This window comes from Suillus clintonianus, assembly GCF_016758775.1.
Source record: "Suillus clintonianus strain FC179 chromosome Unknown DEU56scaffold_6, whole genome shotgun sequence".
Lineage (NCBI taxonomy): Eukaryota > Fungi > Basidiomycota > Agaricomycetes > Boletales > Suillaceae > Suillus > Suillus clintonianus.
The window spans coordinates 309477-334784 of record NW_024539230.1 but is presented as its reverse complement, the minus strand read 5'-3'; the positions used below and the strand labels follow the sequence as shown (position 1 = coordinate 334784).

General features: G+C 48.4%; 9 protein-coding genes across 9 annotated transcripts; 5 read left to right on the top strand and 4 right to left on the bottom strand.

Moving 5' to 3' along the window:
* Positions 1-60: 60 nt before the first annotated feature.
* On the top strand, positions 61-3542 carry DEU56DRAFT_976963 (transportin-PC; the record flags this gene model as incomplete). Its single annotated transcript, XM_041359628.1, has 9 exons — positions 61-245; positions 298-627; positions 719-1799; positions 1847-1920; positions 1973-2083; positions 2134-2445; positions 2500-2974; positions 3026-3300; positions 3363-3542. Exons 1-9 carry the CDS (start codon positions 144-146, stop codon positions 3540-3542), a joined length of 2940 nt encoding a protein of 979 aa, XP_041213732.1. The 5' UTR covers positions 61-143.
* Positions 3543-3988: 446 nt separating this feature from the next.
* DEU56DRAFT_751859 (legume-like lectin family-domain-containing protein) lies at positions 3989-5590 on the bottom strand (the record flags this gene model as incomplete). The annotated part of the gene is made up of 11 exons (XM_041349591.1): positions 3989-4265; positions 4317-4419; positions 4469-4490; positions 4547-4733; positions 4786-4819; positions 4873-4966; positions 5014-5076; positions 5128-5175; positions 5225-5255; positions 5312-5451; positions 5483-5590. The coding sequence occupies 11 exons, from the start codon at positions 5588-5590 to the stop codon at positions 3989-3991; spliced, it is 1107 nt and encodes a 368-aa protein (XP_041213731.1).
* A 719-nt stretch (positions 5591-6309) lies between these two features.
* Positions 6310-7305, bottom strand: DEU56DRAFT_727013 (isoprenoid synthase domain-containing protein; the record flags this gene model as incomplete). The annotated part of the gene is made up of 3 exons (XM_041347956.1): positions 6310-6583; positions 6632-6783; positions 6844-7305. Coding segments are annotated over 3 exons (888 nt in total), but the record flags the coding sequence as incomplete, so codon positions are not given.
* Positions 7306-9269: 1964 nt separating this feature from the next.
* Positions 9270-10429, bottom strand: DEU56DRAFT_774002 (ER lumen protein retaining receptor-domain-containing protein). The gene is made up of 6 exons (XM_041351599.1): positions 10253-10429; positions 10128-10196; positions 9907-10063; positions 9595-9852; positions 9446-9541; positions 9270-9386 (listed from the first exon to the last, which is right to left on the bottom strand). The coding sequence occupies exons 1-6, from the start codon at positions 10272-10274 to the stop codon at positions 9350-9352; spliced, it is 639 nt and encodes a 212-aa protein (XP_041213729.1). The 5' UTR covers positions 10275-10429; the 3' UTR covers positions 9270-9349.
* Positions 10430-11196: 767 nt separating this feature from the next.
* Positions 11197-12595, top strand: DEU56DRAFT_868668 (DnaJ-domain-containing protein; the record flags this gene model as incomplete). Its single annotated transcript, XM_041355508.1, has 4 exons — positions 11197-11606; positions 11659-11809; positions 11873-12197; positions 12270-12595. 4 exons carry the CDS (start codon positions 11197-11199, stop codon positions 12593-12595), a joined length of 1212 nt encoding a protein of 403 aa, XP_041213728.1.
* A 477-nt stretch (positions 12596-13072) lies between these two features.
* Positions 13073-14663, top strand: DEU56DRAFT_773987 (uncharacterized protein). The gene is made up of 4 exons (XM_041351598.1): positions 13073-13288; positions 13400-13573; positions 13640-14082; positions 14136-14663. Exons 1-4 carry the CDS (start codon positions 13201-13203, stop codon positions 14439-14441), a joined length of 1011 nt encoding a protein of 336 aa, XP_041213727.1. The 5' UTR covers positions 13073-13200; the 3' UTR covers positions 14442-14663.
* A 164-nt stretch (positions 14664-14827) lies between these two features.
* DEU56DRAFT_773978 (uncharacterized protein) lies at positions 14828-16812 on the bottom strand. The gene is made up of 7 exons (XM_041351597.1): positions 16706-16812; positions 16338-16631; positions 16132-16252; positions 16060-16082; positions 15885-16006; positions 15722-15830; positions 14828-15672 (listed from the first exon to the last, which is right to left on the bottom strand). Exons 2-7 carry the CDS (start codon positions 16444-16446, stop codon positions 15140-15142), a joined length of 1017 nt encoding a protein of 338 aa, XP_041213726.1. The 5' UTR covers positions 16447-16631; positions 16706-16812; the 3' UTR covers positions 14828-15139.
* An 875-nt stretch (positions 16813-17687) lies between these two features.
* DEU56DRAFT_773975 (kinase-like domain-containing protein) lies at positions 17688-19474 on the top strand. The gene is made up of 5 exons (XM_041351596.1): positions 17688-18151; positions 18203-18432; positions 18486-18701; positions 18757-19118; positions 19171-19474. The coding sequence occupies exons 1-5, from the start codon at positions 17836-17838 to the stop codon at positions 19271-19273; spliced, it is 1227 nt and encodes a 408-aa protein (XP_041213725.1). The 5' UTR covers positions 17688-17835; the 3' UTR covers positions 19274-19474.
* Positions 19475-20223: 749 nt separating this feature from the next.
* DEU56DRAFT_868665 (SNF2 family N-terminal domain-containing protein) lies at positions 20224-25153 on the top strand (the record flags this gene model as incomplete). The annotated part of the gene is made up of 8 exons (XM_041355507.1): positions 20224-20785; positions 20900-21447; positions 21501-22600; positions 22651-22723; positions 22772-23183; positions 23240-24503; positions 24554-24628; positions 24685-25153. 8 exons carry the CDS (start codon positions 20224-20226, stop codon positions 25151-25153), a joined length of 4503 nt encoding a protein of 1500 aa, XP_041213724.1.
* Between the last annotated feature and the right edge of the window lie 155 nt (positions 25154-25308).

Below are 25308 nucleotides of genomic sequence, written 5' to 3'. Positions count from 1 at the left end.
GAGGACAAATAAGGGTACACAAAGTAAATTGGGAGAACGCAGAAAGGGTTCTTGCCACTGGTTAAGAGTTCCGACTGAGCCCTTTCTTTCTTGCGGCGCGTTCCCCTAAATCTGAACTTAACGCGCGTTCACGGCTTTTCACGATGTCAACTTGGACGCCGCAGCCTGCAGGTCTACAGGAGATCCTGCAGACTATACGCGACTCAACTGATACACAAGGCAATGTACAGCGAGCAATCACTCATGTATGAATTTTCCTTTCAATGATCTGCGGCGCGTTAACATCCGCTTAAATAGAAATTGAACACCTTTACACGTGTACCAGATTATATTGCATATCTGGCATACATCTTAACCGCTCTCCCCCAAGAGGAAGACCAAATCCGCACGATAGCTGGGTATCTATTGAAGAACAACGCGCGTCTGCTCCTTGGCGTATCTCCGGAGGTGGCCGAATATGCAAAGTCGGCTGTTCTCCAAGCCTTCATCAGCTCTCCTCCTTTGATAAGGAATGCTGCTGGTCATGATATTGTTGCATTCCTCGGTGCTCTTGAGCCTAGAAATTGGCCAGATTGCTTGCAGCAGTTGGTGAATATGCTAGATTCGCCTGATCCAGCTCTCCAGGAGGTGAGTGTCCGTGTGATGATATTCCGGGGCTGGAACATGGGATCGCGTCGAAGCAAGTGCTTCGTTATGGGTTTCAAACCGCCTTTAATAGGGCAAAGCCCATGCGAAGTGCAGCTCTAGCTCTTCAGAAGCTCTCCTCCTTCGAATGTCGCATTTAATTGAACGTGACTTTATGCTGAGCTCGAACATTTCCCAAGCACGCGATGTTTTATATTCCATGATTATCTGTATCAATATTCAAGTGCAAATGCTGAAAATTACCATGCAGGCTGCTTTCAGCGTTTTCGAGAAAGCTTGCGAAGATTTCCCTCGCAAAATGGACGTTGAGATTAACGGAACACGTCCTCTGGATTACATGATCCCCAAGTTCCTCGTGCTATCAGAGCATCCGATGCCGAAAATGCGGTCACATGCCGTTGCCTGTCTTTCATATTTCGTACCGATCAATTCTCAGTCCCTCTTTGCCCACATCGATGCTTTTATCGCCTGCCTGTTCAAGCGCGCATCTGACGAAGATCCATCTGTCCGAAGGCACGTCTGCCAGGCTCTTGTTTTGCTTCTTGCAGCCCGCCCCGAGAAGTTGATGCCGGAAATGTCGAATGTCGCCGAGTACATGTTATACTCAACCAAAGATAAGAATGAAAGTGTGGCCCTCGAAGCTTGCGAGTTCTGGCTCACTTTCGCGGAGGATCCTGACCTTGCAGCTTTCCTCCATCCTCTCCTAGGTCGAGTTGCTCCAGTATTGCTCGATTGCATGATTTACGGAGAGGATGATCTTCTATGGCTTGATGGCGACACAGAAGATACCAGCGTCCCTGACAAGGAATCCGACATCAAGCCACGACATTACGGGGGTAAAACACACGGTCTGGACCGGGATCAAGGAGAAGCTAACGGCCAGGAGCGGAAACGGGGGGCGTACGGAGAGGAGACATTGGATGATGAGGATGAGGACGACTACGATCTCGATGACGATGATTTCGCTGATGAGATGTCTACGGAGTGGAACTTGAGGAAATGCGCTGCTGCTGCGCTGGATGTGCTGGCTGTGAGGTTTGGGTCCGAGTTACTGAACGTGCTTCTTGGTCCGTTGAAGAATAAGCTCTGGAGTGCTGAGTGGTTAGAGAGGGAAAGTGGCATATTGGCACTAGGTGCAATGGCAGAAGGTGCTGGTAATTCTTGCTTATCTGATGGCCGCCTATTGACTTTGTTCCACAAGGCTGCATCGATGCAATCGAGCCTCATTTGACAACCCTCGTTCCATATCTAATCAACACACTTAACGACCCCAAGGTATGCTGTTGCTACGTTACTTTGTAGGGCGATTGACGAAATAATTGTTTAGCCCCTTGTTCGATCAATCGCCTGCTGGACGTTGGGCCGGTATGCAAGTTGGTGTACGCAGCCTATATCGGAGCAGCATAAGAATTCATATTTTGTCCCCACAATGGAAGGCGTGCGTATTTTATATTTCGCATGTGATTATGTCGACTTAGAAGACTCTAGCTCCTGCGAATGGTCCTGGACGACAACAAACGTGTACAAGAAGCAGGATGTAGCGCGTTCGCAACGTTAGAGGAAGATGCCGGGCCCGAGCTTGTACCCTATTTGGAACCCGTCCTCCGGAATCTGGTGTTTGCGTTTGAAAAATATCAGCACAAGAACACGCTCATACTGTATGATGCTGTTGGTACATTGGCGGATGCTGTCGGCAGGGCATTGCAGAATCCCGCCTATGTGGAAATATTGATGCCCCCTCTGACATCTCGATGGGCCAAATTGTCGGACGATGACGATGATTTGATTCCGCTTCTCGAGGTATGTCGCTGATCGAGCTGTTGGTACTTGGATACTCATACTTTGGTGTCCCAGTGCATTGCGTCCGTCACCATTGCCATGGGACCGGCGTTTTCCCCTTACGCACTACCCGTATTCCAGCGCTGCGTGAACATTATCCACCAGTCTCTACTCCAGTACCAAGCATACCAGCAGAACCCCGAACTCGATGAGCCTGACAAATCCTTCCTTGTGGTCTCACTGGACCTCCTATCGGGCCTTGCACAGGGCATGGGCATGCATCTAGAGTCTCTCATTGGGCAGACAAATCCGAACCTTCTTCAGCTACTGACGGTGTGCCTCAAGCACCCCCAGGCACCTGTACGTCAGAGCGCGTATGCTCTCGTTGGAGACCTTGCGATGGGCTGCTTCCAGCTCCTGCGCCCTCATCTGCCTTCCATTATGGCGGAGCTTATCGAACAGCTTGACCCTGAGCCTAAGGTCGAGTTCATCAGTGCATGCAATAACGCAGCTTGGTCTGTCGGGGAAGTCGCGTTGCGCTATGGGCGTGGTGAGTAGACTTACCCGTGCTCAATATGGGGTCATTAAACACGTTATGTAGACGACCCGGAGTTCCAGCAATGGGTAAACCCTCTCATCGCACGTCTCATCCCTATCTTGTTGCACCCGAAGGCCCCACGCAGCCTTCACGAGAACGCCGCCGTGTCCATTGGAAGGATCGGGTTAATGCACCCCGGTGTTGTCGCTCCCCATTTGCCCGAGTTTGCACAAGCATGGTGCTTGGCCTTGTATGAGATTCGTGATAATGAAGAGAAAGACTCTGCGTTCCGCGGTCTATGCACCCTTGTGCAGACCAACCCAGCGGGCATTGCTAAGGTCTGTCGAAGTGACTACTCCTGAGTGTGCGATAATACTGACTTTTTGTTCTTTTAATGCAGAGCCTTCTCTGGTTTTGCAATGCCATCATTAGGTGGCATCAACCCTCTGCGGAGCTGAATTCGATGTTCCAACAACTTTTGTCTGGTTTCAAGCACCACGATGAGGCAGGTTGGGCTGCACAGGTTTCAACATTCCCTCCTGTAATCCAGGAGCGCCTCGCTGCACGATATGGTGTATAGACTGTTGTACTGTGTCTTGTGACGTATGTATCACCAAAATGACCCAACATCTCATTGTATTTCGGCATCCTTTTGTTCATTGTGTCTTATCTCTGTTGTTTCTGGGATCTTCTAGTAGCAGTAGTATTTTCTTTCATCACCAATTTGTGTTTGCGTCTCTGTGGTTACATACCTACGTCCTCTCGCTCATGGTCTGCCTCTTGTATATCTTTTACGTAGCATTAGTCGTAGTAGTACTTAGCTCTTCTTTTCTGTCATCGGCATTACACTTTAGTAGATAGTATGTAGTAGATACATATCCCGTACAACACTGAGCTCAACTGACATCAATACGATACAATTCTGATTGGATCGAAATTCGGTCCCTAAGACCTGCAAACCCCATTTCGTCATGTTTCGGACTGCATTGAATGAAGTCAAGATGTACATGAGCTCGACATAAACTGTCAGAACCGCCTCCGGCTCTCGTAACCCAAGCCCCCAAATGCCGAGCCACCATAACCCCTCCTCTGATTAAGCGCGTAAGTCTTATACCCATACGTAGCACCCACACAGACGCCCACAAAGAGCAGCAGTTTGAAGATGAAGCTGAACCAGGAGCCGCCTTGTGACTCGGCCCCAGATCTACGCGAGAACGCACCCTTCCCGCTACCGCTGCCAAACTTGTTGCGCTGCGCATCAGAGGCCGATAGAATGGCAGACCACGTCGTCACGGAGATAACACTAAGGAGGGGGTGTTAGCGGGAGACATTTGTTAGCGAATCCAATACGCACTCATGGGAATCGAATACTTCGCCTGTCATTGCGGAGATGCCGATGTATGGAGCGGAGGGAAGACTGATGCCTGTGAGGCGGAAGCAGTCAGACCAGTCATCCCCTGCATGTTTGTCAGTTTAAATTCTCCATTCACAAGGAGATATGCGCACAGGCTCGGTAGTGGACCTTGACCTATCTTACAACTGCATGAGAAAGAGAGTTATGACAGCGCAAGTATCCAGACGCACATCAAGATAGGTATCCTTCAAGTAAGTGATCTTGAGCTTCGTGATCACGTTCGTACGGCGGAAATTGGCTGCACAGGAGCCTAGGCTGTTGGCCTCACCATCATGTGCTTGGTCATAGGGCGTCTGGCCATCACCCAACATCGCAACAATGCGGGGAAAGCCATAAGGATGCCGGGCATTTGCATAACTGCATCACAGGTAAGAAGAACAACATGAAAGATGCTCGTTAGGTGACTCACGTATCCAAGAAGATACCGAGCCCTTCGAAGTTGTCTGCGAGGGGAACAATGTCAGATCAAGGTGACCAAGGAAAGACTAGAACTAACCTTTGCTGCCGAATACAGGGCCTGGTTCAGCTCGGTCCTTTGTGAGCCAAATAGCCATTCCATCTCCGTACAGGTGCGATGATTCACCGGTGACCTAACATCCCGTTTGGACATGCTGCAAATCAGGATATTGGCACTTACTTTGAATTCTACCTCGATGATGAAATTAGAAGCAGTCAGTGGCATGCGTGACCAGAGCCATCCCTAATTCAAACTATGAATTAAAGATAGGTTTGGGTGATATGTCTAGCGCACCATTTGAGATGCGCGGGCGCTCGAGAGACGAATATGTTTGTTGGTGTTCTAAATGAAATTAGAATACGAGTAGTCGCTGAAAACTGACTGGGCTCACAATATATGCATCCGCGCCGAAATCCCACCAACTGAAGGTTACGTAGGTGTAAGACTCTATTTTTTGGGTATGACATCCTTGTCTCACCGATTTTGCAGGTCTTGATCAATGTATGGAGGAAATATTGAATGCGTGCGAAGCTGTATGGTCTTGGTTGGATGAATATAATGAGATTCTGGCTTTCCTACTGACGGTGAAGCGAAGCAAGCCCAAAAACAAGGGTGTTCCTGCTCACACGTCACAAATGTTACGACTCACTCGGTCAATGGTTTTGTTGTTCACCGTCGTGTCCGCTTTACCGAGAACACATGGGAGGCTTGCAAAGAGTGCATATGCAAGATAGCACACGGAAAAGTACCGTGTCATTGGGGACCGTGAGGTGGAGAAAAGGTCTCGGAGTCGCGCGTTGTGTGTGCAGGACGCTTGCCGCAACGGTTCCGTATGTACTGGTTGTACAATGTATACTCGTGCCGGTATGCTTTAAAGTCCGCCGAAAATGAAAACATGCGCAAGCAAAACATCAATGTGAGGTTGACTAAAGGGAACTATATCAGACACATTGACGGTCATGGGATGGGCACAGAAGGAGTCTAGCTGTCCTCTTGCACAAGTTTATCCGCATTCCGTATGATTGCCTGGGCCTGATTGCATACTCTAGTCGACATTCTTACTACGCAGTCATGGTAAGAGCGTAACACGTGGAGGTAACTCAAGTCTTCGATTACAAATATTATTATTACATAAACGTACCATCTAGATCTCTGGCCCGGTGACACTTCGAATTCGAGTCCATTTTTCGTGGAATAAAAAATACAACACTGTGAGCTATATGTATCATCCCTAAAAATTATTGTGCGAAGGAAACGAGAGAAGGATGAGCGTGCTACATCATGATTTGTAACACTGGGCCAGAGATAGTAGCTTACGTAGGTGGAGGAAGTATAAGAAAAGTAATAAAATTGAAAGGGCAAGTAGCAACAGATCTTGGAACAAAGTATCAGGCAAGTGGAAAATGCGATAGCTAGCTACTTGAAGATGCGGTCAACACACAGAAGGTTCAAAAGTACCGTAAGAAGGGGTATCCATCACGAAGACAACCTCTCTGACATGATCTCCTCCAGCTTATACCTTTTTAAGGTAGCATGGAATTTGACATATCCATCGAAAAAACTGACGTAGGCATCATAGGCCTCGGCACATGGTCTCAATAACTCGAGGACATTGTGATACGCTTGCACAGTTTTCTCGACGAGTTCGCGCAGAGCATCCTCTTTAGTGAGAGCACGAGAGGCTGCCATAAGTGACAGATAGTTTGCGGTGTCGCCTTCGATCACCTCCTTGTAGTATGACAATATATCACTGAATAAAGCCATGTCAGAGACGCCAACGGGAAATTAATGCGCTTACTTTGTGTGGTTTATGACTATGGTTAGATCCGGCATACATTGAACGTATTCCCGAAGCGGGAGTGTGGAAGGGAAAATGCAGAGTCCGTATGTATCAGACAAGCCTGATAACAGTCTAGAATACCAGGGGTACGAGGGAGCCTGCGGCGAGATCTATCAACACGAAGGGTTAAAATTTAAGCTGCCTTTATTGCCAGTGGAGAAATACCATACCGGCATATCTTTAGTTTCATTATCAAGCAAAATGGAAGACATGAAGTTGAGTGCGGATGCAACGATCAAATTTGACACCGGTGAGGAATAATAGCAAGCAACCTCCCGTAAGAGCCCATCGAGTGCATTCAGGACTGGATGCCCTTGTGGCTGGCAATTCACGAACCGCTCGTTGAAACGGTACACGTCTCCTAGATCGTCAGCCCTGTCTATCACGTCGTCGATGTAGGTGCAGACAGAGGTGAAGAGGCAGATCCATATCTTGGTTGCACGGTCAGGGAGGTGGTTGTAAGCGTTGGACATTATAGCCACGCCAACGGCCATGTACGGGAGTATGAGGTCCATCGGATAGCCGCGGTTGATGGCCTCCTGGCAACATTCTGAGTACCACGCTTCGTCAATTGAGACGTTCTTATATTGCAAGCCGCAACGCTGAAGAAATTCGGCGATGGACTGGCGGATGCTTGCTAGAACCTATATTTGATATGAAAATCAGGACATGGAAGGGTGGTAGAATGAAGGCACGTACGTTGGCATCGACGGTGGATGTGGACAGGTCGTTGGTTGACATTGTGTATGTTAAGTAACTCGCAGAGAGGAGATTAGCGATAGAATGGTTGCAATGGGTTTCATGTACACTCTACTTATACTCTAGGATGTGCAACGAGTTGATGGCGGATCGGAATTCTTGCACGGAGTTTTCGCATTTCATGCATAACATGACCGCGGAGCAACCTTCAACCATAGGACCGGCAATGCGCCCGATTGCCGATAATCCCCTCGGAGCCAATGCATCGGGGAGGTTCAACGAGTTGTAGTAACTTCAGGGGTTACGAGATCATGCGTGCTCCAAGTCCGTAAACCGAGTAAAATGGAATTGCTGGAATAGTGCTGACGAAATCCTTGGCTCTTTGTCAGGGTGTTATCTGACGCCCATCGTTGTTGATCTATTCGTGGTCCCGGGTTCGGTCTACGTGATGCGTGAGCTAAACTCCGCAGTCGTACGACTCGTGCCGGTCAGGTTCAGTAGATCAAGGGGACAAGATAATCAATTCAACGTGACTGAAAGATGTGTCCCAAACTTCCCCAACGCTGGGGAAATTGCTGATCCCTGAACAGCTCTCTCAAGAGCGGCTGGGTGTGAATCGTATGATAGCTTCGGGGAGCCCCAGAAATGGTACAAACCATGATCTTTTTGAGAACCTACAAACATACATTCAGCGGTACTAACGGTTCTCTGGTGGCACTGACACAGCCTTCCGTAATAGAACTGCCTTAATAAATGCAGACTCACCTGATACCCACAGTACCTACCCTTGAAGAAGAAGAAACAACCGTCTTCTTTCGTTTAAGGTCTGACTAGCGTCCACACAGCCTCGTAACGTGACAACAGTTTCATCATATCTGGCACATAGACATAGTCAAGCAAGGCCAGCACACGTGTCAAACGTTGCAATCTCGTGATCGAGAGTATCCGAACGCAAGACGTTTGTAAGATATGTATACACATTCATTAAAGAAAAGCCGAGCGGGCCGTGTAGCCCAACTTTCGTGAATGAAGTTCGCTTTCAGGATTGCGAGTATGACGGAACCCACACTACACGGCACGCAAGGTTATCTGATCACTTATCAGTGCCGCTTGAGTGAGAAGGATGGTCCACTTACTATGTCGCAATATCCGAGTCCGCTTAGCAATCGACAAGGGTAGAGAATACCCGGGTATCTGCCTTGGTGAAACCGGTACGGGTTGGCTGCTAGCACCTGTGCGGGTACGGATTATCGGATACCCTTTCATTTCAGTGCTCAGCGCTCAGCAGTCATCGGTCATTCGTGAGGTGGATTGTCTCCGTAGCAACTAAACAACAGCAGCGCCTGCTGGACCATAGTATGTGACTCCATACGAACGTCGCGAGAGAAGTTCGTGGTCTTGTCGGAGGTACCGTATCCTGTTGCGCCATTCAACCACGGCGAATGAGGAGTAAAAAAATGTAGGCTCTGGAGGTAACTGTTTGTCGGGCTGGTCCCATCATAAACTATGTCTCCAGTCATCGGGGACGACTCGACTCGAGTCACTCGACAAAGTTTCTGGTTTATGACTATCAGCCATAACCGGAAATGAGACACCTGACATGCTTATATAAGCCACTTTAATGAATGTCACATCCGGCTCGGTTTCAACATTTTGCTTCTTGCAAGATTTCTATCAAAAGCAGATCTAGACCTCACTAGAGCATTCGAAACCTAGACCAGAGCGTTCCAGGGCGCTCTAGATCATCTTTCGAATGTAATCCCGCTGGCCATGGCGTCAAAGGGTTGTAAAATGTCAGTTTTCCCGCTCTGTGAACTACAAAGGCAGCGAGCGCTGAGCATGCCCAATATCTCGTTTGCTATGTACTGCAAAATTCTATGGGTCTCCGAAGCATACATGAATGTCCAAGAGCGGTTCGTAATGGGCAAAGCTCTGATTAATGACATGGCGGGCTCCGACAGACCAAGGTACGCAAACTCATGCTGGAAGCTCGAACTTCTGGCCGTGGAGGACTCTGTAATCGACATCACTGGTAAGCATACCTTCGGTACAGGAATCATGCAAAAGGCCCACTTTGTGAAGTAGACGTAGAAGAAATCGAGGTAAAGCCCGGTTTGCACCAGTCCAGCTGTGACAGCTATGGGGTCCACCACATCCTCCGTGAAGTATCTGTAGGACAAAACTGTTCGGCCATGAACAGAATTCATTGCACGCACACGGACCTATATATCCAGTTGGGAAGGTACAGAGCACGATAAAGACCCAGAGCGGCCAGATAGTGCGTTGTAATTGTCTCAGCTTCGCCGGTACGCTGCAACATGAACAACTGGGGGAAAATGGCGACAGATTCGAGATATATGGAGAACGTCCAGAGAATTTCGGTGACCTCGAACTTGTAGTTGAATATCAGTGACAAAAAGAAGCATGGTCCAAGGAGGTATTCAATCTTGAATGTGTCAATGGAGGGGTCGTGCGTTGGTCTGTCAAAACTAATGTCAATATTCATGCAAAGGGCTACACCAGTGCGTACGCACCGGAAACGGTACTTCATGAGGTAGAGGGTGTAACAGCTACTGCTTATGAAGAATAACTTCATCACGAAGTTGTACACAGATATCCAGCGGAATAACAGGTCGATGTAACGTGTCACGAATACGAGAGCGTATAGAGCCTGCGTCTTGAAGGAAATGCCTAGTGAACACAAGTGACACGTCTGAGCAGGGACGAATTGGTGGATCTAAAGCAAAGAACCCACCCCTGCATGACCTGGTCTTCTGAATCTTCTGGATAAGGATGAATATGGAGGCCAAGTGGGCCAAATCCCCTGCAACCACAACCTGTTAGCTTCCCATATAACTTTACAGTAACGCAAATGCAAACCAAGCAACCGAAAAATATTCATATCTTAACGTGACTGCTTCTCCTATATCCTCCAACAGCGTGCTGCAGTTCTCCAATTGATGGTCCTAAAATTTGAGCGTCGTGGAGAAAGTGGAGGATATTGACCGTACGTGCCGACGTGTTCAAATGTTGCTGGCATGAGGCAAAATATTCGCACGCCTTCTCTCCTTCAGTACTTCAGTCCCACCAGGGACGCCCCCGCAAAGTACCTTTATTTCATGCTGGACAACAGCTTCCAGGTTTATAACCTTATACTGTTGACGTGACAAGAGATCCTCTGGCGTCTAGCAAGAATTTTTGTCACACATAGATAGGCAAGTGACCATATTCTTCTCTTGTTTGCGACGATGTCCTAGTAAAAGGGTCGACCTTGACCGTCATGTGCCCTGTCCCTGGCTCTTGAGCCCCAAAAGTGTCTGTTTCCCATTGCATTGCTCCAGCTTACCGCCTTGCATTGTAAGGCCAGACCGACATTGTGTGGCTCTCATTGGCTGGCGAGGCTGAAAGTTCCACAGCCCGCTAGCAAAGGCAGAGCCGTCACTTCGCAGTCATTTGCAGTCTTTGTCGTCTTAGATGATCGCAAAGTTGCAGACGACTTGTGGCGTTTTAGCCGAGCCCTGGCAGCAGAGAATTTGTCTGTCACGGGTGGTCTCTAGATGTGGATTTCTCTTAAACGCGATATCTGCCCGTCCTTGTACGGGTACGCACATTATAAAGTACCCAGACTCAAGATATACGTTTGGGTGTGTGGTTATGTGCGAACAAACTGCAGGCACGAGTTCCGGCGGACATGTGGCGCTGGAGTATAGTCAAGGGCATGAGATCATACTTGGCTGCTTACAGCCCTGAGCTTCCTTGTTTTTCTTGATGTCCATCCTTACAGTTTGACTGATGCGATTGCAGTATTTCTAGATTACCAATTCATGTCAACAACGCTCTTCCGTATAGCCGGCTGGACGTACCTCCCAGATTTTGCAACAAGACAAGCTCTTCGTGTAATTCACCAGACGTCTTCTAATATCTTTCACCGGCATCCACCTGACCCACGAACGCCAGCTTATGCATTACATTACCGACTTACTTTCGCAGCAGTTGTCCTCTGCTATCTCATCTACAACTTCTTGGACGCTTCGGGAAGTATCACAAACAATTTTTACGAGCTTCTCGGCGTATATCCGAACTCTAGTGATGCCACTCTAAAGACGGCGTTTCGCGGATTTGCAAGGAAATATCATCCAGATCGAGTAGGTCCATCAGGGGAAGCCTTGTTCATCGAGGTTAGGGATGCTTTCGAAGCCTTGAAGGACCCCGTCGTCAGGTTTGCATACGACAGGTGCGTGGTCTTGCGAGCAGTACGGCTCGATCACCTTAAGCCTACATTTCAGATTCGGACCTGATGTTCTGAAGTGGAAAGAATGTACGACCATGCGCGAGTATCTCCGGCGCGGACTACTGAGCTCGTCATTGTACCACATCATGACCGGTGCTGGTCTCATTCTTTTCTCAGCTATCGGAAAGCCCAGTCCAATAGCAGCAGTGAGTGCTAAGCATATTTGCGACGCTTCCCCTTTTGATCAGCTTCCTTGTGCCTGTTTCAAGTGGCGTTATCTGCTTTTTCTTTGCCTTTTTGCATCAGAACTTTATCTCCTCCTTGCCCCCTCGCCTTCCGCATTATCACCGGGTCCTTTCATTGATGCTGCAGCCTCGCATGCCACGATCCTTGATGTTGCATTTCCAAAACGTATAGTATACCAGCATGTTCTCCTCCTCCATCAAGTCTTCTTTTTCCTTTCCGTTGCATTGTCCCGTGTGGCTCCTGTCCTTTTTCCCTCGCTGATGCGGGGAGATCCCATCGTAGATCAGCAGATTGTACGCGCTATGGCCGAGAGGCTTGGTGCCCTGGCAAAGACAACAGAACGGGAGTGTGAGTGAACCATTACCTTTATTGGCACATCAAGTTCTGATATGCACCAATTTTTTTTTTATCTGACTCTAGTATCAATTATGCTGGATACGGAACTGCTTGCAATCCATGAGACACCTATGGTCACTTCTGAAATGAGCACGCTATCACGGCCACAGGAGATGCTCAAGAGTGATATCATGCGTGTTTTAACCATGGAAATGGAGGATGTGGTTGTGGAGAATAAGCTGAAGACGGAAGTCGGACCTGTGAAGACTGCATGGGACTCTGTTGTGGACAAAGAGATGAGGAACAAAGATCAAGGTTGGCGATTGCAAAAAATACCAGACAAAGTGCCGTCGCCTCCAGAAACGCGTCAAGTGAAGCTACACAATCGCCCTCGATCTTTATCGTTGTAATGCTTTAAGTATTTTGAAACTTTGCAAAAAGATTATGAGGTTGCCCTGTCCACTCATCTGTCAAACTGACAGAATAAGGTTTTGTTTGGGAGCCATCTTATGAAGCTCATGGTACCAGAGATCCAATGTAGATCCGCAGGTGGCTGAATGCAGCTATCAGGGTAACTTGGAAGATGATGATGAGCCCCCGTGAGGCCAGCACATGACTCACCTGCAAGCAAAAACATGCGCAGGCCTCATGGCTCGCTTGCATGTAAAAGCGTGTAGTGTGACGTCCAAGAGATTCCTCTGAGATCAGCTGACTGCGTCGGTCGAAATCGGTTATCAGGACTCAGAGTGACCCTCCCTCAAAATGATCAATCATAGGCATCAAAGAAGATGGGGTCGGATCTGCCATGTCCGACGTCACCGATGTCACGGCATTGTTGTCCTTGAGGTGAAAATAAGGGTTGAATTTTTAGTGCTACATACGGACCCTATTGGACTGATTTACATAAGGATCTACAACTTGGGTGGCTTACATTGCTACTTATACAAAGGGTCGCCGCGCTCCATTCAAATTACATGAAATCTCTTTTGTCTCCTCCCCCTTCCACTCCAATAACATGGAGGTAGATTCTCAACATGCTGAGACATCAGCAGCAGGTGCTAAACGCCAGAGGTTGAGCCCAGAGGCCAGAAAGCTCTTGAAGGGTTAGTCTTCCTCCATCTATTTACACAAAGTGGAACCGCACAGCTGTGCCCGATGAGACACAGTGGCATATCAAGGTCAATGCTAGAGGTATGCTAACCCTTTCCGTTCAGATTTTGCCGACCATGTTTCGATGAATCCGGATTCATTTCAAAGACAACTCTTGCTCGACCAGGTGCGACGCTTGTCGGGGTGTGGACATGTCGATTCCAAACACATAACCACATGGTTTCCGCGCTATCGTGCCACTGTAAAGAAGAACTCGATGAAAAACGATGACAATATCCGTACGTGTTCTTGCTTTCGAACATGCGCATATATGCACCTTTGATATACGCCATCTTGTTGAACAGTGTTCCCGAATTTCACGTCAGAGCAACTCGAAGTCTTAAGGCCATTGCTGCGTAACAACCCGCTTCCGAGGAAGGAAATGATTGACATCTGGGCCGCATGTATCAAGGCAGTGCCCGAGCAAGTGAGCCAGTGGGTCTTATACCATCAAGCAAAGGCCGCGCCACTGCGCGAGACCTCGGAACAGTCCATGAGTGTATCGCCCACCGCACCACTTCCTCATCTTCCCACACCTGCAAGGTCGCTATCACCTGTTCGTGCGCGTGGCATGTCATTGCCATTGATTGCAACAAAGGAGGAGCGTTCTCCGAGCTCTCCTTTATTGGACACATGGCCAACATCACCTGTTTCCCATGCAAGCTTGGCACAGGAGGAGAGTGCAGACGTGCTTGATGAATTGAATCCGCCGTTTACGCGAAAGCCTTCTTCTGAAGGATCGAGATCTGTGAGTATAATTTACAGCGGCCATGGCACATCTGGCAACTGAATGTGTTCCAGCTGCGTGATAATCCTGCAACGGTACCATCTTCGGCAATGCCAGTGCAATTGGCAAAAGATATAAATCATGTTATGACATCACATGATCCAGCACGCAAGCGACCCTCTACACACGCAGAGTTCGATGCCATGTTCAAGCCATACGAAGAGATGATGACGCAGTTTTTTCACAATGTTGAGAGCGGAAAGTTGCAACATTTGGGTTGGGAGCCTAGTGAGTTTGCAATTACTTGGCTTGTCCAAATCATTGAAACAGCATACAATCAGATATATGCAAAGCAACATGAGTGTATCACAGTTTATTGAATGCCTTGGAAACCCTTCCCTTGTATCGTTATTTCTGCAGTCATCGCGTTCCTTGTGTAGCCGTTTCGCTGCCTTATCATTATGTCAACATGACATACGTAGTAGCATATGAAGTCTGTTCAGCGTATATGGCTTCGGCAAACCAGTATTCGTAGTGATTATACAATAATGAAGCAGAGTACTGCTGAATATGAAGGGCTGGCTGAACACGACGTTTTGACAGAAAGCAAGAGGTCCTGAGATTCCGGGGCATAACTACAAGCGTCAGCGTCTGAGAAGAAGAAAAGGTGATGAATACCTGGACACAGGTAGGACTAGTCCTCAATTTCGGATAGATCACTCTATACTATGATGTACCTAGACACAAGTAGGATTACTACTCTATGGTAAGTCAGTATGAGTGGGAGGATAAGAAAATGACAATAAGCCGTCGGGAGTATCCAGAATACTATATATACGGTAGGCGAAGAAAGAACGGCGTCATGAGTAACAACTACAATGAGGCAGGAACGGCACGAATGAGCGTGCTTTGTAACAAATCGCAGCGGACGCGACGACAATGTCGGGGCCCAATACGTACCACTGGGATGTGAGCCCTTGGCCCCGAAACCGACTCGTGCCAGACCCATTGATAACGCTTGCCACCGTGCATTCATGTTCGACTCCCCAACAAAACTCTATAATCAGTTGTATATAATCTAATCCTCGCCTTTCTCCTTGGTCGCGACAGCCCAAACCTCCTGTACCGAAGACCAATACCTCTCTGGCTCGGCCCGGACGTGCGCTACATGTGCGCTCTCTTCAAACAGCTCGCAACGTACATCCATTCCGCGCTCCTTCGCAGTCTCGGCATGTCGCGTGACCTCTTGCCACGAAACCAGTGTATCCTTGCGCGAGAAAAGGTAGAGGCGGGGTGTATGGTGGCCCATCCATGACAGGATGCGAGGATTCCACATTTCGATCTGGAGGTTTTCCAGCATGATCATTCGTTTACCGAACAGCAGAGAGAGGCCGAAGCGGATGGCGTATGTCGTATGTGCGATTGCAAGTACGATGCGTCTGGCAATTGGTTTCCGGATGACAGTGCTGACAGCGAGTTTGATTGATTTTAAGTCGCCCGCTGCTGGGCACGAGTCAAGGATCAATGCGCTCGTAGATGACCCTGGAATTGATGCGGAACCGTATTTCCGCTGTAGCATGTGTCCAAGAAGTGTCATTTGCAGGCAACCTCCTGGTGTACAGGGTTTAGCTTTTTCCGAGTTCAACCTGGGCTAACCCACCATTGGAGAACACATGAGTGAGTATTCGTGGGGGCCGTTGGGTAGAAGAGGAAGATGGCAAGCAATGCAGTGCTTCTAAGGCATCAATGGCAGGCTTGAGCCTCCGTGACTTTCGATTGTGAGGCGACAAGACAACACTGAGCAATTACTGTGAGGTGCTCACCCTAGCACCCCTTGTAGTCCAGAGCAAGTCGTAATTACACTGGATAACCATCTGAGACGCGTTTGGGTATAATTTGGCGTATTCACGGGTATAATTCCGTAATTGCCTGGGTTGTGCTCCCACTGGAGGTGACTCATTAGACATGGGCTACAAGAATACAAAGGTAAGGGCTTACTCCACCCAAATATCAAAATGACGCTACAGAATGGCCGTCAGTTATCTTGCGAAAATATGGACACTGACTCACTTTGGTGATTGATTATCCTGGGATTGTCCGCGGATATGCCGGAGATATATCCCAGTGCCAATCGTACTGAACCCTTCCAGCGAGCGAACTGTTGGCGACATGCTCGTAGACAAACTTCGTACTGGTGGAACAACACCAGTGAAAAGAAGAAGACCCAAGTATTTATGTTAGCCTGTCACACACCGGCGACTGACAGGATGATTTACCAATTGCGAACCGAGGAGCGACCATCCTGGGACCGAGAGACGGTGTTCGAAACCCAACAGAACTCAACTTCGCAAGAAAATGTCCCTGCGCACAGCAAATTCGAAACATGTAAAGTGTCTCGGGATTGAGCTGTGAATTAGAACGACTTCAGTACTGATAGAAAAAACGATTGAGTGAGTACGGATAGAACCGACACGGATATGGGACACACCACGGGTATGCCAGTAGGGGGTCACGGGTATGCGGCGGGTACTGTACACTAGCAGAAGCTCAGTAAGGTTGCAAGAACAATACTGAGGTGATTGCCAAGGCACGATACATATATTAACGAGAGCGATTAGGTAATGAGTCAAGAGGATTAACATACGGTAAGAACCATTTGATTGATAAAACGAGAAGGGGGCTAAGCATATGGCGCGAAGGTGTACGGGATAGCGATAAGTAAGAGACTCAACATATCGATGCAGGTATGGGTACGGTATGGAGCAAGCGCAGAGACAATCATAACTTACTTGATCATGTGATCAGCGTAGCCTCATCTCGACCTTAAGTAGTACCAAGTAAAACGTCCGACAAAAGTACATATGTTAGGCCTCAGAGGATCTAACAGTTTCAATTGAGAGTAGAGTTAGCTTTCTCATACTAACATCCTGGATCCCATCTCACACGCATCATGCTGCACGGAGCTGCTATTGAGGATGGTGTATACTTGCAATAACCAGATCAGCGATTATTCGCGCCCAGGTACATGTTTCATCTGTCTGGATCTCTTCGAAACAATCAAAAACTCGTTTAGCGAACCAGCCAGTGTCACTTGATTTTGGAGCTGTCCCCATCAGCTTTCCGAGGGGTTCCAGTTATGTTCGCGCCAAGGGAGAGAGAAAATCCCCAGTCGACTGTCGGCTTTTACACGCATGAGAGAGATAGGAATGCAGACTGCTTGACCCAAGGGAGCTTGTCGTTACCCTTGGTTTTCTAAGGAGAACTGACGAGCTTCCCTAGTTCACTGTTGTTGACGATATTGTTTGCAGGTTTTTGAAATGGCAGTACTTGTAATACCAAGCCTACCAAGGCGCTTTTAATTGTGTCAACTTTGGTTTCATGAGGTTGAAAATCCTACAGTTAGTTAGTACTAGTAAATGATAGCTTTGGCATATGTGGGCCGAGAATCAGCTCGGTCGGTTCCCTAACCTGATCATCGGACGCAATGCAGCCAGTGTCGCAAGTTGCTGGTCAATTAGATTAAGGTGAACATTTGACAGAGCGTGTGCATGTTGGTGGTCGTTCAGGAGATTGTTAAACAAAAGAGTTGTTGTATTATGGCTTTTGTTTGCAGGTTGTTTGGTAAGAACAATGCAATCTGGTCTCGAGAACGCTGACATGTCAAGTTCGTAAGACTGGGATTGGCCACGAATTCTTCTCGTCTTTTTTTCTTCCAGTCCTCTGTGCCATAGTCTGTTCTCGGTCTCCTCTTTCTAAATTTCATTTCTCTGCCGCATGATCAAGCGAATGGCTGATAAGATTGGGCACTTCAGCCAGCCTCAGAAGCAGTCTAGCCTCACAGGACTTGCGAGCTTGCCTTACACTCCAATGTCTCATTCAATATCAGTTGCTGCAGACTACCATCGCGGCTCGATATCGACACAGCGAACGTCGTCCAGCGAATGGACCCAGCAAGAGAACAATCTCGAAGCCGAGACGCTTACACTCTCATTCCCGCGTGTGCCTTCGAGGCCAAAAGCATCCTACCGGCTCTCCGACTTCATAATACAACGAACCCTTGGGACAGGTTCCTTTGGCAGAGTACATTTAGGTACGTCCTTTGAAGGTACTCGTTATACCATCATCTCATTTAGCTTCTCAGTCAGGAGCAAGCACAATCTCCGCTTCTACGCCATCAAAGTCTTGAACAAAGAAAAGATTGTTCGGACGAAACAGGTCGAACATACCAACAACGAGAAGATGATGCTTGAAGCCGTTCAACACCCCTTCATCATTAATCTTTGGGGTGCGTTTCAGGACGCTTCCAACTTATTCATGGTCATGGACTTCGTACCTGGTGGTGAACTTTTCACCCTGCTACGACGCTCGAATGTGAGTCTTTTCCAATAACTCTTTCAAAAAATGTTCCGACGTCTTTCTGGAAGCGCTTCCCGGATCCCGTGGCCAAGTTTTACGCCGCAGAGGTCGCCCTTGCTTTAAACCACCTACATTCCTCCGAAATTATATATCGTGACCTTAAACCAGAGAATATCCTTCTCAACCATGATGGCCACATCAAAATAGCAGACTTTGGATTCTCAAAGCACTGCTCATCAGTGACGTGGACATTATGCGGCACGCCTGATTATCTTGCACCTGAAGTAAGCGCCTGTGGCCACCCAAGTTTCAAGTCTGACTCGCGCATTGCCTCAACAGATCATAGGGCAGCAACGGTACAATAAAAGTGTTGACTGGTACGCCCTAGGCGTACTAATCTTTGAAATGCTTTCTGGACTTCCCCCTTATCACCAACCCGACCATAACCCTGTTTTACTTTACGAAAAGATCACTCGTGGTCCAGCCTTCATTCGCTGGCCACCATTTCACGACAATGCTAGAGACATTATTCAAAAACTGATGGAGGGCGAGCCCTCCAAACGATACGGAAACTTGCGGCATGGCGCAGGTGATGTCTTCGCACATCCATGGTTCAGCGAGGTCGACTGGGACAAATTGCGGAACAGAGAGATCACCGCTCCTTACCTTCCTAAAATTTCAGGAGACGGCGATGCGAGCGCGTAAGTTTCGTTCATTCTCTGATCCTAGGCTTCGATGCTCAATTTGGCGTAGCTTTGAACAATACCCGGAGGATAACGTTGCCTCACTGTACGGACTTCCAGCCCAAGACACATGGGGACAGGATTTCCCCAATTTCGAGTATACCAGCCATTGAATGGGACTTTGTTTTTTCAGTTATCGCTACATTATTCTTTTTGGAACGATGACACCATCCATCACCTGCATTTGTTGTTGTAATACCCTTACATGCCGACACCCCCTGCGCACTGTACATTGTATACCAGTCATGGCGGTTGTTCTCAGTAGTAACCCTCTTGCTCGTTCCTCCATTCAATCCGAGTATTGACAACCATCATCCCCGGGTGTGATTTCTGGTTTTGCAAACGTGCCTGAGTAGTAAGCGTCTCATCATGCTCGCACTCCTATTTGTTCGGAACAAACATCAACATCATGTCGAAAAATGGGCTGCCGTTTCCCCGAAACCTCGAACGACCAGCTAGTTCAGAATCTAGTCTCATAATTTTTCACCAGTGGGGCCCCATTCTCTACCACTGGCCCTGTGGTCCAAGAAGCTCGCCAAACCGTTAGGAATTTGCAGAGATCGACAGGCGCGGGCGCTCAAGCTAGGTGCTAGCGGCGTATATTCGTTTATGGCTGCAAAACATGCCAACAAAACACCCAAAATGGTCAGCGTCAACGAAGAAGAGCGAGAAAGGTCGTAGGGGTGGCATGGGGCATGGGAAAAGGGAGAGTCGTGGCAGGCGGAATGGGGCTCTTATGGGTGCGCAGGCGGTGACGCAGGAGGATGTTGCTGTTGAAAGGACAACAATGTTGCTGGAAAGACAGGCTGAGTTGGATCAAATTATGGACACGCATGATACGATGGTGAGTCTGTCCGTGTCACCGGGGGAGTTCATTGTTTGATATTCGGATTAGGTGCGAGAGGTCTTTCACTTGGAGAAGTTCGTGACCCTCATCGAATATGACCCAACTGTACGTTCTTCGTATTGCGCAGTTTATTCGCACTTATTGGTTGTCAGGTTGCCAAGCTGGACAATTCGATCGTGTTTCAGGAGGTGCGTGGGGAGGGACAACGCTAGGATTATGACACTTACGGAACGACCTATCTTGTCTTCACAGTATAAGTCGGACTATGACCTGCTTGAAAAAGCCTCTACATCCGCAGGTCCATCGCGTGCTACAAGGAGGGCTCATATCGCGCGTGTTCAAAACCTCACTACACCCCTTTTACCTTCCGCGACTACTCGAGTGCACACTGAACCCGAATTGCCCCTCTCCGCTAAATCAAAAGGGAAACAGAAAGCGGTCGAGCCCGTCAATGATACTGTGCCTATTGAATCAGTTACGCCGAATAAGCATGGGAAAACGAAATCTATATCTCAGCCTCCGAAACTCAGACCTTTGCCCTTGATTTTGCCTGTGGATGGCGAGCTTTCTATCTCCGTGGGGCCTGTACGTGGCAAGAAGAGGAATATTGCTGTTGCTTCCCCCACGGGTTCACCCGCTGCTCCCCCTTCTGCAAAAAAGAAGCGGAAATTCCAGGAGGGACTAGCACCGGAAGTAGTAGAGACTCCTGATGTCTTGGGGCACAAGTCAACTTTGCCAAATGATATATTGTCGGAACCCTCCCAGATCTCTGCTCGCCGTAAGTCTTTGGTGAGTGTTCATTACTGCTTGTGGTTTTCTCGCTTACACCTCTTTCAGCGACATCCTCCAGCTGTGACACGAAAACTAACAGCGTTCCAACTTCCAATCGAAGATGAACCACCACGTCCACAACTTAATATCAGACGCGTCAAGCTAATAGTGCGACCTCCACCCCCATTGTACTCCAATCCCCGCCAACAAGCTCCCCGTCCTCATTTCCGTTCATCACTTTCCAAATTTCTGGATTCGTATATCTCCATTAACGACTCAGATCTACGCGAGGACGATCTAAATCTCATGGCTCAGAAGAAGGCTACGCTACTGGACAAAATGGAGAGCTTCAGGCAACAGGGTCGCCTCATTGTTGACAACGCGACCTTCAATGAGATGTCTAAAACAAGGGGTGGCGCGAGTTTTCAGGAACCAAAGCAAGACCGTGATGCTTGGGATGCAGTCTTAGAAGTAATCACTCAACGCTCGCGACGGGAGCAAGTGAAAGGTCGAGCCATCACTGCGCAGATATCGAGTCGCATTAAGGCATATTGGGATCAACGCGCACAGCGGGAGGATAAGGCAAAAATACACGAAGAAAGACGACTTCGTGCTTTGGCGAAGGCGACTATCAAGATGGTCACTAGTGAATGGAAAAAGGCTGTCTTTGTACGCATCATACGTCTTATTTTGGAATATCACTTTAATTTTCATACACATAGCACATTCGGGAACAACATCGACTGCAAGCGGAGGCTGAAGAAAGGCGCCGTGGTCATGAGCATTTGGATGCTATCCTCAACCGGTCTGGGCATATATTGGAAACTCAGCAGGCAGAACTTGCCAGAGGTGATACGTCTCGCAGCAGATCGAGTAGTGTTTCTGGTCACTTTCTGGATCCGGGATTCGACTCTGAAGGCTCGGAAAGTTCGGAGTCTGAAGTGGATGAAGGAGATGCTGATGGTATGGATCAGCTATTTTCGTCACAGGCGAGCGACCGAGATACAGAGAACGCTGAGGAAGAAGAAAGTACTAAGGAGGAGGATGAGGAGGAGGAGGATGAAGACGGAACTAGCGCGTCGGCATTACTGGGGCCATCACTCATTCAGCTTGGAGGTGAGGATGCTTCGAGCGCCACCTCCCAAGCAGGTGTCAATTTATTGGATGCAGAGATGAATGATGGAGAAGAGTCAGAAGCTGTCTTGTCTGTTGTGGCCGTGGAGCCTCCTTTGCTTCTTCCTTTCAGTCTACCGATGTCCCAGGAGACTCCTACCGACACCGATTCCGTCTTGCACGAGCAGACGACCGAAGACTACAGGTCTCCCCATTTCGAGAGTTTCAACGACGCGCCTTCACCAGCCAGCACTGTCGCTGGTCTTGAAGAAGAATCCGAATCGAATTTTGATGGTGATAAGGGGATAAAGATGACTGTCGCCAAATCTGCTCCGGACACTTTGGCTTCTGGTGCTGCCGACGTTGATATGGGTCAAGTCACTGAAGTCGAGACCGAAGATGATTATGCGGGCTTTCCAGTGGTCGAAACTCCATCCTCTCGCCCCCCATCCCCTTCCTCTGGTATGATAGTCGACGAGTCTGAGTTACTTGACGAAACAGAGGACATTCACCAAGAAGAGGACAACATACCAGACTACCTGAAACCGTACGCTGTCGCGCCGGTTCATTGGAACACTGAAGACAAGGTGAAAGTTCCCGTGTTGATTCGGGGTATTCTCCGTCCATATCAACAATCCGGTTTGGAGTGGCTTGCGAGCCTTCATGTTAACAACCTAAACGGCATACTTGCCGACGAAATGGGATTAGGGTATGTTTTTCTGCATTCTTGTTTAAGCGTTGGCTCACTCTATTCAATAGGAAAACCATACAGACAATATCGCTTCTTGCTCATCTGGCCTGTGACCGTGGAATATGGGGCCCGCATCTTATTGTACGCGATTCATGCCTTGCTCTTTGCGTTTACTAACCAGCCATATAGATTGTCCCGACAAGTGTCCTCCTGAACTGGGAAATGGAGTTCAAGAAGTTTCTGCCTGGGTTCAAAACTCTGAGTTACCACGGATCGACGAAACGTCGCAAGGAGCTCCGCCAAGGGTGGTACAACAAGCACCACTTCAATGTCTGCATCACCTCATACACGCTCGCCAGTCGCGATGCTCACATATTCAAGCGCAAAGCTTGGTATTACATGATATTGGATGAAGCGCACATGATCAAAAATTTCAAGTCCCAACGATGGAACATTCTCTTAATGTTCCGCTCCTTTCGGCGTCTTCTCCTGACTGGCACCCCCCTACAAAATAATCTGACTGAGTTGTGGGCGCTTTTGCAATTCCTGATGTCTGGTACCAACTTCGCCAACCTCAAAGAATTTGGCGAATGGTTTTCAAGTGCGCATGCTCGCGTTTTTGGGTGTAATGTATCATCGCTTACTTCTGATACGTAGATCCTTTGGAGAAAGCGATTGAAATGGGCACCTTGTTGGATGACGAAAATATGCAACGCGTGACCAAACTCCACACAGTTCTCCGTCCCTATCTGCTCCGCCGTCTCAAACGTGACGTGGAGAAAGAGCTTCCGAGCAAGTACGAGCACCTTGTTCTGTGTCCCTTATCCAAACGGCAGCGGTTTCTCTACGACGAGTTCATGGACCGTGCACATACCAGAGACGCATTACAATCTGGTGTGTACCAGAAGATCGCAAATATTCTCATGCAGCTTCGCAAAGTCTGTAATCATCCGGATCTCTTTGAAGTCCGTCCGATTGTGACATCTTTCGCTATGACGCGTTCCGTTGTCGCAGACTTCGAAATCAAGGAACTACTAGTTCGGCGGGAGCTTCTCCGCGCCAGTGACGAAGACGAGCTTAATCTTGATCTTCTTGGCCTGCGGTTTATAAATCAGCAAAACGTACCTCTACTTTCCGCTTTGGAAACGCGGCGCCTTGATGCAACGCATCGACTCCCACTCGTCTCGGAAATGCCTGAGGAGCCGCCACCAATGGACACTCGCACTATTCAAGGATACCGTGCTTACCATGCATATCAACAGCGGGTTGCACAGGCCGCTCGCTGGACACAAATTGGTTATCTCAATAGCCTGCGCTGTACACAGTTGCCGGTCTACAGCCAAGAGCTGTTGACTATCGCAAAAAAGTGTCATCAACCAATCCTCCCCCTTTCCGCATTGGATACAAGGCATCGCTTCATGGACATGGCTCTGCCTCTTCATTCGGCGGTCAAAACTTACGCAGACCGAGCTAAAGAGCTACACCCTGTAGTCGAAAGGTTCGCTTTCGTCACTCCAGCCGCAGTTGCTTTGGACCTACCTCGTTTCGCCCTGGCAGGATGCGAGCACGCTATATCCCGTCAGCCATTCGACTTCGATAGCGTCCTGCATCTTGCGAGCGTCAAGCTGCAGATAGCGTTCCCAGATCCATCGCTTCTCCAATATGATTGTGGTAAACTACAGGAACTTAGCCGCCTGCTCCGACAGAGGAAATTGGAGGGACATCGTGTTCTCATCTTCACACAGATGACAAGGATTTTGGATATCCTGGAAATTTTCCTCAACTTCCATGGCTATCTCTATCTTCGCCTCGATGGAGCCACCAAAATCGAAGACAGGCAATACATCACTGAGCGGTTCAATGCAGATTCCAGAGTTTTTTGCTTCATTTCTTCCTCTCGGTCGGGTGGAGTAGGTATCAAGTAAGTGCTTGTAGATTTCCTTGTCTATTGATTGCTAACCACTTCGATAGTCTTACCGGAGCAGACACAGTCATCTTCTATGACAGCGACTTCAACCCCCAAATGGATAAACAATGCGAGGATCGGTAAGATGCTCGTTTAATTACTAACTTGTTCAATAAGTGATTAAATTTACTCTCAGTGCCCACCGCATCGGTCAGATAAGAGACGTCCACATCTACCGATTTATCTCTGCGCATACTGTTGAAGAAGCCATGTTGTTGAAAGCTAACCAGAAACGTTCTTTGGACGATCTCGTCATTCAAAAGGGCGAATTTGACTGGCGATCCCTGTTCGATGACCAAGGTGCCCTATCGAAAGCGCTAGTCGAGTTCGAGGACAAGGAAGATGTCCATGCTGCCGCTGTAGCAGCAAGAGAAGAAGACGTCATGGAAGGCGCTGATCAAGCTGATTTCGGTGCTGAGGGAGAAATTGATGCTCCCCTATTACAAAGTAGTGCGGAGGAAGGTCAGCCTACTGGCAAGGAAATGTTGGATGTTTCCGAGATGGACCAAGTTGCAGAGGAAGAAGACGAGGGTGGGGCAGTGTCGGACTACATGATTAGCTTTGTTCGGATGGATTACGATTTCTTCAAAGATTGGCGGCTATGATGGCAACTTCGTGTTTTCTAGATGTACGCTGTTGGCTAGTGTCTTCTCCCCAGTGCTATTTATCAATTTATATATGTCGGTTTCGAAAAGAACTGATGATGAAATTGAGCGCCTGGTAAGTAAGTCTGAGGTCGGAACTCGATCGGGAGTGTGTA

Bases quoted from the DNA above. Each gene is read 5' to 3' on its own strand.
- DEU56DRAFT_773975 (XM_041351596.1), top strand. From the start codon at position 17,836: ATGATCAAGCGAATGGCTGATAAGATTGGGCACTTCAGCCAGCCTCAG. The intron at 18,433-18,485 runs GTGAGTCTTTTC...TCTTTCTGGAAG, and splicing joins CCCTGCTACGACGCTCGAAT to CGCTTCCCGGATCCCGTGGC. The intron at 19,119-19,170 runs GTAAGTTTCGTT...AATTTGGCGTAG, and splicing joins GGAGACGGCGATGCGAGCGC to CTTTGAACAATACCCGGAGG.
- DEU56DRAFT_774002 (XM_041351599.1), bottom strand. From the start codon at position 10,274: ATGAATATTTTTCGGTTGCTTG. The intron at 10,197-10,252 runs GTTTGCATTTGC...TTGTGGTTGCAG, and splicing joins GAATATTTTTCGGTTGCTTG to GGGATTTGGCCCACTTGGCC. The intron at 9,387-9,445 runs GTGGGCCTTTTG...TGTCGATTACAG, and splicing joins TTCTACGTCTACTTCACAAA to AGTCCTCCACGGCCAGAAGT.
- DEU56DRAFT_773978 (XM_041351597.1), bottom strand. From the start codon at position 16,446: ATGTTTCGAATTTGCTGTGCGCAGGGACATTTTCTTGCGAAGTTGAGT. The intron at 16,007-16,059 runs GTAAGCCCTTAC...AGTCACCTCCAG, and splicing joins CATTTTGATATTTGGGTGGA to TGGGAGCACAACCCAGGCAA. The intron at 15,673-15,721 runs GTGGGTTAGCCC...CCTGTACACCAG, and splicing joins CACTCATGTGTTCTCCAATG to GAGGTTGCCTGCAAATGACA.
- DEU56DRAFT_773987 (XM_041351598.1), top strand. From the start codon at position 13,201: ATGGAGGTAGATTCTCAACATGCTGAGACATCAGCAGCAGGTGCTAAA. The intron at 13,289-13,399 runs GTTAGTCTTCCT...CTTTCCGTTCAG, and splicing joins GGCCAGAAAGCTCTTGAAGG to ATTTTGCCGACCATGTTTCG. The intron at 14,083-14,135 runs GTGAGTATAATT...AATGTGTTCCAG, and splicing joins CTTCTGAAGGATCGAGATCT to CTGCGTGATAATCCTGCAAC.